The 12,567-nt window shown below is 52.3% G+C and overlaps 1 protein-coding gene across 23 annotated transcripts in view; it reads left to right on the top strand.

Moving 5' to 3' along the window:
- Positions 1–11,570, top strand: part of LOC130852001 (protocadherin gamma-C5) — a 182,605-nt gene extending 171,035 nt beyond the window's left edge. For 22 of the 23 annotated variants that reach the window (XM_057732723.1, XM_057732660.1, XM_057732807.1 and 19 more), the window contains exons 3-4: positions 4,534–4,622; positions 9,567–11,570. In XM_057732723.1, the coding sequence (XP_057588706.1) occupies positions 4,534–4,622; positions 9,567–9,793 (316 nt within the window). In that variant the 3' untranslated portion in view covers positions 9,794–11,570. The remainder of the gene's footprint in view (positions 1–4,533; positions 4,623–9,566) is intronic. The other variant, XM_057732768.1, reaches the window with a different exon arrangement.
- Positions 11,571–12,567: the final 997 nt, after the last annotated feature.

Below are 12,567 nucleotides of genomic sequence, written 5' to 3'. Positions count from 1 at the left end.
TCTGTCAATCCCCACTGAATTATTTTAAAGTAAATCTCAGCCATCATATAATCTCATCACTTTTTACACATAAGCACTAAAAATAATCTTAATAAACTAATAATTAATAGTAATAAATAATATTAATAAACTAACATCAAATATTTAATCTATATTCACATTTCCCCCATTATCTCTCTCTCTCTCTGTTGAATTGTTTGCATGTTTATCCAAATTAAGGTCCACATTTTGTATTTGGTTGAATGTCTCACATGTCTTAAGCTCTTTTAATATTTTCATATGTGTATTTCCAATTCTTTTCTTGGTGCAGTTAAACAACATGCACAGGCAGCTGCTGTTTTCTTCTTTTGCTGCTGCTGCTGCTTTTTAAAATCTGATTCACCTGGACAAATTGATGTCGAACTTGTTCACAGAATATCAAGAAATTCTATTCTCGGTCAAGTGGTATATTTTTCACTAGGGTTTTTTGGGGATTTTTGGTAGTGATTGAGGTCATACTGCCCATCAGTATTTTAGCCTGGTGTTTGTTTTTTTTTTTTAACTCTTTGTGCTATATATCATAATTTCCCCATGTTAGTAGAAAGTTCTTCAGAAGTCATTTAATTATCACATAATTGCCCCTCATATGGACCAAAATATATATATTAAAATGCTGATATGCTTTTACTACATTAAAAAAATACACATGCATTTAGATTTAACACAGTTAAATGCAGGCTATTGTCAGGGGTGACTCTCCCAGATTTCTCCTTTTTTGAGCGTGATGCAGGGAGCATTTTACCACAGCCCAGCCTCTGGGACTGCCCCTCACACACACCCAGGACACCAGAGTACAAACTTCTTAGGGCAAGAATCATATCATCTCTTAAATCCTAGGGCCTGTCATGGGCACTGGCACATAGTGGGTACAGGTTGTAGTTCTGCCTGTTGTCAGCTGTGTCATTTTGGGAAAGTATCTTAACCTCTCTGAGCCCCGGTTTCATCTGCTGGGGAAGAGGGATAATAACACTCATCTGCAGGTAGTTTTGAGGCTGAAATAGACAATATACATATAATTTAGTCAGCCCAGCACCCAAAAATAAGAAGCCTTCAGTGGATGGTTCAAAAAGAAGTCTCTGTCTCTACTTATCTCCTGCCCACGTGCCTGGCCTCCAGCCTTCAATCATTTACCAAGAATCCTCCTTTAAGCCCAACCCATCATGGTTCCAGGCCCACCCTTGCACTCACCTTTATTCCCTCAACACCATTACCCACCGCCACTCCTCCTAACCTGGTGTCTGACCCTGTTGTCTTACCACACAGCCCCAAAGCTTTTCTCCCTGCTGCCCACCCCCTACCTGCTCTCCCCACTCTGTCCCCATTAGGCCCTTCACCTCTGCTGGAGCCCACCTGCCACAGCCCTGCGCCCCCAGACAGACCCCGAGAGAGCCCAGTCTACCTGCAAGCAAAGACTCCTGGATTTTCATGGAGACAGAGGTGGCTGAGGCGCCATCGCTGGGCTCCTGTCCTCCCAGAGGTGCCCCCAACCCTCAGTCTCCTCATAGCAGCAAACATGACCTTTAAATACTTAAATCTGATCATGACAACCACCCTTTTGTATACCTCAGCGGCTTCCCAGAGCTCTTAGGATGAGACTAAAATCTTTAGTGTACACTCTGCAGCCCCAGGCCCTGACACCACTGCACCTTGTGGCAACCACGCTGCTTTTCTCTGAGTGCTTTGAACTCGCTAGGCTCCTCCCAGCCTCAGAGGCGGGGGCTTATTGTTCCCTCTGCTTGGAAAGCTCTCACAACACTACCCTTCTCCTAGTTAACTTAATTTTACCCCGCAGTCTTTTACTTTGAAACCATGGACATCCAAGTACTCTTTTAAACCTAGGTTCATCGATCATTAATATTTTGCACATTTACTTTCTCTTCTGTCTCCCTCTCTCTCAACATGCACGCGCGCGCGCACACATACACACACTTTTTTTTTCTGAACCACTTGAGAGTTGCAGGCATCATAGCCTTTGACATACTTCAGTATCTCTTTCCTGATAACAATAACATTCTCATACATAACCACAAAAGCATGATCACATTTGAAGAATTTAACATTAATGCAATAATACACAGTCCATTAGCAGATATTCATAAACGTTCCCCAAATGTCCTTTTAATCTGTATTTTTTTTTTTTAACTCCAGAATTCAATCAGGGAGCATGAATTGCATTTGCTTGTTACCTCTCTTTCATCTCCTTTAATCTAAAACAGCCTCCTTACCTTCTGGAGGGTTGTTTTTTATGACATAGACATATTTTAAAGAGTCCAGGCCAGTTATCTTTCAAAACGTCCCACAGTCTGGATTTGCTGATGATTTTCTCATGGTGAGATCAAGTTACACAGTCTGCTAAGAATACTGCGTGGGTGACATTGCACTTTCCGCTGGGAATCATTTCCTGTCAGTTTGTCCATTGTCACTGATGCTCGATTTGTTCACTGGGTTAACGCAGTATCCCCAGATCTCTCTGTTACAAAGATATTTTTAAATATTGGTGATTAATAATATGTGGGTGATATTTGAGACTGTGCAGCAACCTTTCACGGATTTTAGTGTTTTAGTATTTACTGATGGTCCTTGCCTGAGTCGGTTTTTACATCAGCCGTTAGAAAGGGTTGATTTTCTATCACTCCTCCTACATTTGTTTGGCTGGCATTCTCCTGCAGATCACCTGGAGAGTTTCTTCAGATTTAAACTCCCTGTCTTTTCCTCGAGGAAGCCTGGACTGACTGGCTTCCTAATGCCAACTAGGTCAGGACTCTCCTGTACCCGTGCTCTCTGCCTCCATGGCACTTGTCACAATTACAATTCAATAATTGTGTCATTATTTACTATCACATGGAGACGGAGCACCGTGAAGCTGGGCTATATCAGTAGTCATGTTCACGGCTACAAACCCAGTCCCATGTCTGGCACACAGTAATTGCTCAATAAATGTGGGTTGAATAAGGAACCCCAAATCCTCAGCTCTGTGGAGGGAGAAATGACATTCCTGTGTTCTCCTCCAGCCCTAACTCTACACTTACTGTGACAGCGTAGAGGGTACCACACAGCGGCTGAGCTGAACCTTAGACTGAGTCCACCTGGCTGGGGATGGGGATTCCAGTTTGGGGGAACCATAAGCAGGGGCAGAGCCTGGAAAAATTGTAAAGAAGTTCTTGACTGTGCTCAGCCACCGTGACAAAACACACACACACACACACACACACACACACACACACACACACACACACACTCACACACGCTCACACTCTTTCATGCCTTCAAGGCCTGCCCCGCAGCCCCTCCCCTGCTGCCAGACCCTGCTTACCTCATAGTGACCTAACTTTCTCGGCAGGGTTTCCCCCATTCATTCAGGCAGCGAACATTTACTGAGGAACTTTAGTGTTTCAGACAGTGCAAAGGTCAACTAATTGACTGTGTGTGTCAGACTGCTTCCCCTTCCCCTCGAAAATGGAGATCATTCGATCCTTGAAAGTTCCCCCCAAAGCATGGAAATAGTTACTATGGGAAAAATCCAAGTTGGGCTCGCATTCCTTAGAGTTCTTTTACAGGTTACCGTATTTTAACAATTAGGAGTCCCCTCATGTTTTTCTCAATGTTTAGAGCATCTCAGGGTCTTAACTAGGTGCTTCAGTAGGAAACGGGCACACCCAGAGCCCCTGGAGCTGGGTCTGGGGGTGGAGCAGATGGGTTGGGGACGATGGCAGTCACAGTGGGACTAGAGCTGCCTTAGGGCAGACAGTATGGGTGCGTGCGCACTGCAGGCGCCTGACCCAGCCTGGGTGGGCTTAGGGGTCCCCTCTGGCAAACTTTATTCGTGTTACCAAGGCAGAGGTAGGGAACTTGCATTTTGGGGAGTGGTATCTGCCCAAGATGTGCTGCAAGAGAGAGTTTGCAGAATTAGGGAAAGGACCTCAGAAAAGGTTTATGATAGAGTGTTTGGGAGCATGGTTGGGGGTGTTCTTGTGAAATAGGAGCGGCTGGTTCTTGTGTACCTGCGGATTTTATCCTGAGGGCTCCGGGAGCCTCTGAAGTGATCAGAGTTGAGTTTTAGAAACCTCTCTCCCTGCTCCAGCATCTCCTGGCCGCGCCCCCCCCCCCCCCCCACCTCTCCCCCTACGTTCTCACACGTTTCTCTAGTTCTGGCACATTCTCTCCCATTTCCCACCCTCACTGTCCTCGGGAGAGGGTCTGCTCTCCCTCACTGTGAGCCACGGCTCCCTCATGGGGGGCAAGCAGCAGTGCATCCTGCCCTCTCCCTCGAAGGGCCATGGTGTCTGAAACAGTAGAACGCTGGTTTGGGGGACTGGCAAATGGGAGTCTGGCTTCTGAAGGATTGTATGAGCTACCTCCTACCTTGCTGAGAGGGAACAGGTGTTGGGCGTGGGCTGGGGAGAGGCACTAGATCTGGGAGCCCTGGGAGAGGACAGGAGGGGCATGAGCTGGGTAGCTTGGGAGACTGTGTTCACCACCCCACTCTCTCCGCAGATCCCAAAATGGCGATGAAACCGGCACCTGGCCCAACAACCAGTTTGACACAGAGATGCTGCAAGCCATGATCTTGGCCTCTGCCAGTGGTAAGTTGTGCCAGCATGTGTGGGATAGGAGACCTGGGGTTTGGGGTGCGTCCCACTGCACCATGCCCTGAGACTGGCTTTCAACCTATACGGTTCCTCTGGACCTTTCAGCCAATCTGAGACAGCCCATCATTCCAGAATATAAAGCCAGGTTAGGAAATAGCTGAGGGTTGGCAGGTCCTGGGATACCTAGAAGGGTGTGAACAAGGAGAAGATCCTTGCAGGAGAAGCAGGGAGTGGTGGTTAAAAGTCTAGCCCTGGAAGGGGACCGCTATAGGTTGGGTCCTAGCTCTGTCATTCGCTGTCTTTGTGACTGATCAATTTGCTTAATCTCTCTAAACCTCAGTTTACTCTGCCAAGAACATGGGGACAGCGACTTCAAAGGGTTGCTGTTAGGATTCAGTGAGATGATATCGTAGCGCACAGAGTACTGGGCCTGGCACATACATGCCCTCAGTGCATGGAAGGGTGTGGATGCTCCCAGCAAGGCGCACACACACTGGACATGTGAGACCCGCTTCTCTTTTTTTGTTGCCCCCACTTCCAGAGCAGGATTCTGGTTTTCCTACAAGGAAAACCAAAGCATGGTTGTCATCCCTGAAGAGTGAGAAAGAAGAGTCCTGAGTGGGGGTAGGGGAAGGGGGGGGAGAATAATATCACTAGTACTTAAGAGCACAGGCTTTAGGCAGGCCAGTCTGGATTCAAATCCTGGCGCCATCACGAAGCTGTGAGTCCTCAGGCAAGTGACTAAGCCCCTCTGGGCCACAGTTTCACGGACTGTAAAATCAGTACAATAATAACAGATCTCACTGTGGTGTCGTGAGGGCCGAATGTAAGGCCTCAGCATAGGATTGGCAGAGAGGAAGGGCACGATATGGGTGGTGAAAATTGACTAATCATTATCTTTTTTGACCCACTGTGGGATAGAAGGTACTGATATAATTAGAATAATGCCTGTTGATAAGGACCAGCTTCCGGAGCAGCCAGTCCTGGGCTTATATGGAGGCTGGCAGAGGATTAAGGCACTGGCCTTACACAGGGACCCGAGGGACCGGCCGTCCAGCGTGTCTGGAGGCCTGGTAGGTAGAGAACCAAGTAAAGTCAGAACACTGATCACTACGGCCGTGCCTGCGCGCGGCCCCAGCACGTGCTAGGCAAACTTGACGGGCCTCGTATCGGTGGATCCTCTCACCAGCTCTGCAGAGGCAGGTCTGATTCCTTCCATTGGACAGATGAGGGACCCGAGACGTCTCTTGCTCCAAGGCCCCCATTTTGAGCTGCACGTTAGTGATCCTAACCCAGCCCGACTCCTAAATTCACGCCCTGTCTGCTCCCGTGACCACGTCTGCCTTTCCATCCAGCCTTAGTTGCCCTTTTAGCTGAATAGGTTTAGAGGCTGAACTTCTCTTAATGCTGCATTATTCTTCCAGATTAGGGTTCCAGATAAAATACAGGATGGCCAGTTCATTGTAACTTCAGATAAACAACAAATCATACTTTAGCATAAATAGGTCCCAAGTGTGAGAATGGGGACATAGTATACTAAAAAAAAATTTACATGAAATTCAGTTTTAACCGAGCTCCCTTTATTTTTACGTGTGAAATCTGGCAAGGCTTCCCCGGATGTCTGCGAGGTTGAGTGGGGCCAGGCCTGCGGCTGGTGAAGAGGAAGGGAGCAGTGGCAGGGGTGACCGGCCTTCTGGGACAGAGCTGACCCAGGTTTGGGGGGTGGGGGGGGGGGGATGGCCGATTCTAGAGAGGCCAGATACGGAGTAAGAAAGAGGCAGGTGGCTGGGTCTCAGAAGACGCCAAGTTGGGTTCTTGAGGGAAGTAAACAGACAGCAAGGTATACTTAGCTGTTGTGGCTCTGAGCCCAAAGACCAGGAAGCAGGCTTTTTAGCCTAAATCCAGATTTTAAAAACAGAAAGGGAGTCATTATTTATAGCCCCAGACCCTCCTAGAAGGTCCCCTGGGTCACCGCAGGCGGGCTCCCCTGTCAGGGCTCCACCCCTCTGGCCCACACAGGGCCTGACCCGAGGGTAAGCCGGGGCCTTGGGGGATGGACCTTGGGGGTGGAGGTGGCAGGGTCAGGCCCTACTCTCACTTTCATACCCGCTTGCTGGCCCTGGAGCCAGAGAGGTTCCTGGAGTCCAGCCCAGCCAGGCCTGTGGGGCTGCTGAGGGCGAGTAGAGAATAAGTGTACTTGGGAGGCTTTTTAAATAAACATTTGAGAGGAAGGTATGCTCTCAAGGGGGCTGTGGTTTGTGGCTCAGCTGGCCCTGGTTGAGTTTGACCAGGCCTCCTGGACTGCTGGGAGTTGCTGCCCTCAACCCCTGGGTGGGGAGGGCAGGGCCGGAGGAGAGGGGAGGTTGTGGCTGGGAGCTGTTTCCCGGAGGAGAGAAGCTGGCAGCGCTCTCACCTCCTCTAGGCCAGAGGATGCCCAGGTGCTCTCTTGTGCTCTTCAAAGTCTGTTTCTCCTCAAACTCAGGGAAGATCCTGATTCCTGCCCAGGGTAGGTCTTGCAGGGTTAGAAGGAGGGGCCCTCGGAGACTTGATTCTACAGAAGGTCAGAGCCTGCAGTCCAACTGAGGTCGGGGTCAGGCAGGGCCTCAGTGAAGGTCACACGGCTCCTTAGTGGCAGAGCTGACCAGATGGAACTCAAGTGTCAGTCTGTTTCTGTTACACTCTGGGCTTCCCCATCTTCTTCCCTCCTGGTCCAGCCCAGCTTCACTACATCCCATAGGGCCCAGGCTAACATCAGACCTGTGCTTCTGGGGAGGATGTGGCAGGGGCTGGCTTTGTCATTTTCATCTGCTCCGGGCTCCTTAGAGATCGTGGGTGCATGTAGGATGTTGGCGGGCCTGGCTTCCAGTTACCCAATCAAGCCTATTTCCTATCTCCCTTCTCCCTGTTTTCCCCGTCTCTCTCCCTCCCTCCCTCCCTCTCTCCTCTGACATGTGCCTTCTTAGTCCCTAAATCACTCTGGAACCCTGGCTCGGGAAGCCGGATTTGGGGCCCCTCCACCAAGCACTTCCATTCCCAGACCGAAGGAGGGAAGGCCAGAGGGGAGGGGGCAGAGCGGTCGAGGACGCGGCTCCCTCCTGGAGTTAATTAGGGAAAGCGGAGAAATGTCAGTGGAATGAAAGGACTGGGGGCGGGGCCCAGCCAGAGGAGGGAGAGAGGAAGCGGGTGCTGCTCCCTCCCACTCAGCCCGTTTCCCCGCCCCCTGAAGGCCCTCAGAAGCTGAGATCTGGGACTGGAAATGCAGGCTGCGGAAACCTGAGTGCTGGAGTGAGGAGGGGGAAAGACAGGGGCTCGTCCCTCCTTTGCTTTCTCTCATACCCCTCCCCCTCTGGTGCTGTTCTTTGAAAACATTTCCTGTCTCTCTATTTCTCAATCCCTGGTTGGCGTCCCAGAATTACTCAGCCTCTCCGGCTTCAGTCACCCTCTCTACCCACTCCCCGGGTCTGGGGTGGGGGTAGAGGGAGGCCAGTGTGGGGGCAGCTCTTCTGCTGGGCGGGGACTGGGGCTGGGCTGGACGTTCCTGGGGCCTTAACTCTCCAGCTGCCGGAGGACGCCAGCAGGAGCCCTCGTGAGCTCAGCCAGAGTCATCAAAACTCCTGGTTTTTTATCCCCCTGGAGGCAGGCAGGGAGCACGTAGGGTAGAAGCAGTGACACCCTGGATGGCGGCGGTGATGGCAGTGACGGCAGCAGCTGACGTTTCGTGAGCTCTTACCAAGTGCCTGGGCACTGGGTGAAGCGCTGTCTCCTTGAACCCTCACAAAACCCAGTGAGGTAGGCGCTTCTGCGCTTCTCTGCCTTTAACGTGCGTACATATCACCTGAAGATCGTGTTAAAATACAGATTCTGAGAGCCTGTGATTCTCACAAGCTCCCAGGTGACGCTGAGCCATGGCCAGAATTTGTAACTTCCCTGGACCCCAGCTTCTTCTTGTGCGGAGTGAGAAGTTGGGCTGCAGGTTCTCTCTGATGTCACCTGCTCTGACCTCGTGAGCCTGTGCCTACATTGTAGCTAAGACATCTGGTCCTGGCATCATCCTCTTCTCAGCCTCTCTCCCCTCCTTTACCCTCAGAGTAGTGATGCGGTCCAGGCCTCTGGTGGTGGTGGTGGTGGTGATGGTGACCATACTCTACAGTGTACACTTAAGATACACTTAGGCCTTTCCCCTGCTCTTACCTGTTCTGGCTGGTACGGCCTTGGGCTAGTCTTTTACCTTCTCTGACCCTTGCTTCTGTTATCTGCAAAGCGGGGATAATAGCACACGCCTCCTTGGAGTGTTGCGTGGAGGTTAAAAGCCATCATGGATGTACAACATCTAGCAAGGTGCTTGGCACAGAGTAGGCATTGATTGCTGTTATGAAATGAATCCCTGGAAGAGCACCCGATCCTAACTTACAGCAGAATAACTCAGTGCTGCTTTGTGCTTGGCACTGGGGGGAACGGGATAGGAACCTGAATGAACCATGGTCTTGGCCGCCCAGGAGCCTGTGGTCTAGTGTGGAGACCAGAGAGACTGCCTGGAGAAGGGCTAGAGCAAGGACTTGCGAGCAGTGTCTCAGCCCTGAGAGAAATGACAGTTAGCGTGTTTGAAGCCCTTACCATGTAGCAGGCACTATTCTACGTGCTTTATGGGTGTAATCTTGGTTAGCCTTCACCAATGCTAGAAGAGGTAGGTACTATTATTATCCCCATTTTGCAGTTCAGAAAACTGAGGAGACAGAGGGAGGTTAGGTAGACTTGACTAGGATCACGGTTAGTAGGTAAAAGAACTAGGAATGAAACCTAGGCGGTCTCTCTAGAGCCTCTTAGCTCTACCCCTTGTGGGTAGGGACAGTGTGTCCAGTGCTATAACTGCTTGTGCTATAAGAGGGTGACTGTTGGGGACCTTAAAGCTTAGCTCCTGACCTTCCCTTGTCTCTGCAGAAGCTGCTGATGGAAGCTCCACCCTGGGAGGAGGTGCCGGCACCATGGGCTTGAGTGCTCGCTATGGGCCTCAGTTCACCCTGCAGCACGTGCCCGACTACCGCCAGAACGTCTACATCCCTGGCAGCAATGCCACTCTGACCAACGCAGCTGGCAAGCGAGATGGGAAGGCCCCGGCAGGTGGCAATGGCAACAAGAAGAAGTCGGGCAAGAAGGAAAAGAAGTAACGCGGAGGCCAGGCCTGGAGCCACAGGGCAGCCTCCCTCCCCAACCAGCCCAGCCTCTCCCTAGCTGTGCTCAGGCCTCAGATGTTCAGGGCTCACCCCCAGGATACTGGTAGGGGCCCCGGCCATGCTCCCCCTGGGAAACAGAAACAAGTGCCCAGTCAACACCCCCTCTCTGCCCCCAGGGGGTTGAATATGCAAAGGGAGTTCTGCTGGGAACCCCCATCCAATCAATTGCGATGCCCATGGGGGTAGTGGAGTTAGTGTAAACACCATTTATCACACCCCCTTCAGTTAAAACCGACGCCCTCCCTCTTCCGAATTCAGTCAGGCCCATCCATCCCCTGCCTCCCTCCTGCCCACCTCACCCCACCCTTCTCCTCAGCAGCTCCTCTTTCTTAAGGTGGTTGGGGTGTTGAGGTACCTGGTGACCTAAAAAGGCTCATAATTCTGAAGAGTTGGAAGGGCATCGTGACCTCTTGGCCTCTCCTTCAATTCTCAGACTTCCCCCAAAGCATGGTTTGGTGCCAGTCCCTTCATCTCCTTCTAGAACCTGAGACCAAGCTCAAGTTTTGGGAGACACGGTCACCGTTGCCATGGTACTGATGGTTGCTGGATTTAGGGAGGTCACTCCGCTACCATGCCTCTTCCCAACACCCTGCGGACCCGTCTTTCATTTTGTTTCTCATCGTTGGATGTTCCCGCTGCATGCTGTGACTGCCCCTCCCCCAACAAGAGACTCCACTGCATGTTCTAAGACAGTAAGGGGTGGTAAGAGAAAAAAGGGAAGGCTGTGTGTGTGGGTGGGGGGATGGACAAAAGCCTGATCCACCCGTTAACAGGGTCTTGCAAGAGGCTCTGTGTGCCCCTAGGGTACTAACCAGATCCCCAAATTCCAGCCATAAGCAAAGCACCGGGCTGGACCCTCATCGGTCATATGCAGGGCAGCCCAGGCAGCCAGCTGTGGACGGAACCACTGGCACCAGTGGATTGAAACTGGCATTATGGTCCAAGGAAGCTCTGAGCAAGTTTGGGATCAGGTCCCCTGGAGAGGTGAGGGGCCTCTGTGGGTGCTGGGTGCTCCAGAGGTGCTGCTGGTGGAAGGATGAGTGTAGGCCCAGCAGGAAGGGAGGGCCAGCTAGGCCACTTTCTGTCCCTGGGTTGGGAAGGAAAGGAGGTAGAGCAGGGACCAAGTGGACGGAAAGTGTCAGCCCAGGATCAGGGCTTCTCCACAGGGCCCCTGCATCCAGCAGCCCCACTCCTTCGCCTTGCCAGGTGCCATTTCTTCTCTGTGAAGGCCACTGCCCAAGGCCCCCAGTCCGCCCCCTCGTGGCCAGAGCCTGTTTAAAGTCCCCCAGTGCCTCCTTGTGCATAGACCTTCCCCTGCCCACCCCTGCGCCCCTGGTGTCCCGTTCATCCAGCGGGGCTTCGCGAGAACCCCACCCCAGCCCTTACGGTAGTGTAGAGCCCCTCCCTCTTTCGGCTGGTGTAGAATAGCCAATAGTGTAGTGCGGCGTGCTTTTCCGTGACGGCGAGTGGGCAGCGGGCGGCGGGCTCCGCGCAGCCGTCTGTCCCCGAATCTGCCTGCGGCAGCCCGTGCTGTGTTTTGTGCTGTATCCACGCGCTGCGGCGACCCCCCTCCTGCGTACTGACTCCTCTAAGCGCTTCTTTGCATAGTCACGTAGCTCCCCACCCCCTTCCTGTGTCTCACGCGTTTTATACTCTAATATTTATAAGGCTTTTTTTCTTTGAAAAAAAAATTAAAAGGTTTCTTCTGAAAGGTTGACCGTTTCTATGTGAGAGATGGGGGCTCCTGGCATGTGTGGGTGAAGTGGTGAGCTCAGAGCTGTATGCTGGAGGAGCGGGATCGCGAGGCGGTTATTGTGTTGCGTGTTGGTTTTGTGTCAGTGCCCGAGAGTCTGTATGTAGTTAAATGCGGCTGTGTATGCGTGCAACACCGTTGTGCATATGTAATAGCGTGCGACTGACCGTGATGGTGCTTGTGCCTCTGTACGCCGTGTGTAATCGGCTTGGGCGTCCCTCTGGGGGAGGGGAGTTCCGAGCGCGACGTGGCAGTGTGCAGTCGAGTGTGCAGTTGTCGGCGGCCGTCTCCAGGCAGAAGAGGAGACCCCGTGCGAAGGGGCGGCGCGGGCTGGCAAATGGAGCCGCAGAGGGGACTGTGGGCGTTTCCTGAGTTCCGCCCCTTCCCTGCTAAGATGACCACCCCGAGCGCCCTCCCAGGCTTCACGGGAGGAGGGAGGACTCTCCTTTGCCAGCCCTCCTCCATACCCCTCATCTCCCCCACCCCCCGCTCCCAGGGGGCTCGGAAACACCGCGAGGGTGGGAGGGAATACCCGAGGCGATTCTCCGAAGGCCCAGTCTATAGCTTGTGCGTTTTCCCATCTGGAATTCACATTCTGGGTTGTCTCTCTGCAGCAAAGCCATGGAAACGGAGGGCTCGCCACTTCCTTGCGTGCGGGAAAGGGGGGGGCGGCGGTGTATGTCAAGGGGACAGAAAGGGCATGACGTACAGAAGATTGCCTGCAGGCCCAAGATGCCCTCCCTCTCTCGGTGTTTTCCATTCACTGCTCGCCTCGTCCATCTCCTGCCTCCTCCAGCCTGCTGGAAGCAAGGAGGGCTTCGAGGTTGCTGCCACCAAAGAAGCTTCAGGCAACAGAGTGGGATGAAAGGCGGGAAGGGGCAGCAGGACAGACAGACCCATTGGGGTTTTCAAGGGGGTCGGTGAGGGCGAGGGCATGCCCAACCGCAGGCTTGGG

The sequence above is a fragment of the Hippopotamus amphibius genome, chromosome 1 (assembly GCF_030028045.1).
Source record: "Hippopotamus amphibius kiboko isolate mHipAmp2 chromosome 1, mHipAmp2.hap2, whole genome shotgun sequence".
Lineage (NCBI taxonomy): Eukaryota > Metazoa > Chordata > Mammalia > Artiodactyla > Hippopotamidae > Hippopotamus > Hippopotamus amphibius.
Note: the sequence above shows the minus strand (reverse complement) of the source record. Positions and strands in the feature narration are given on the sequence as shown.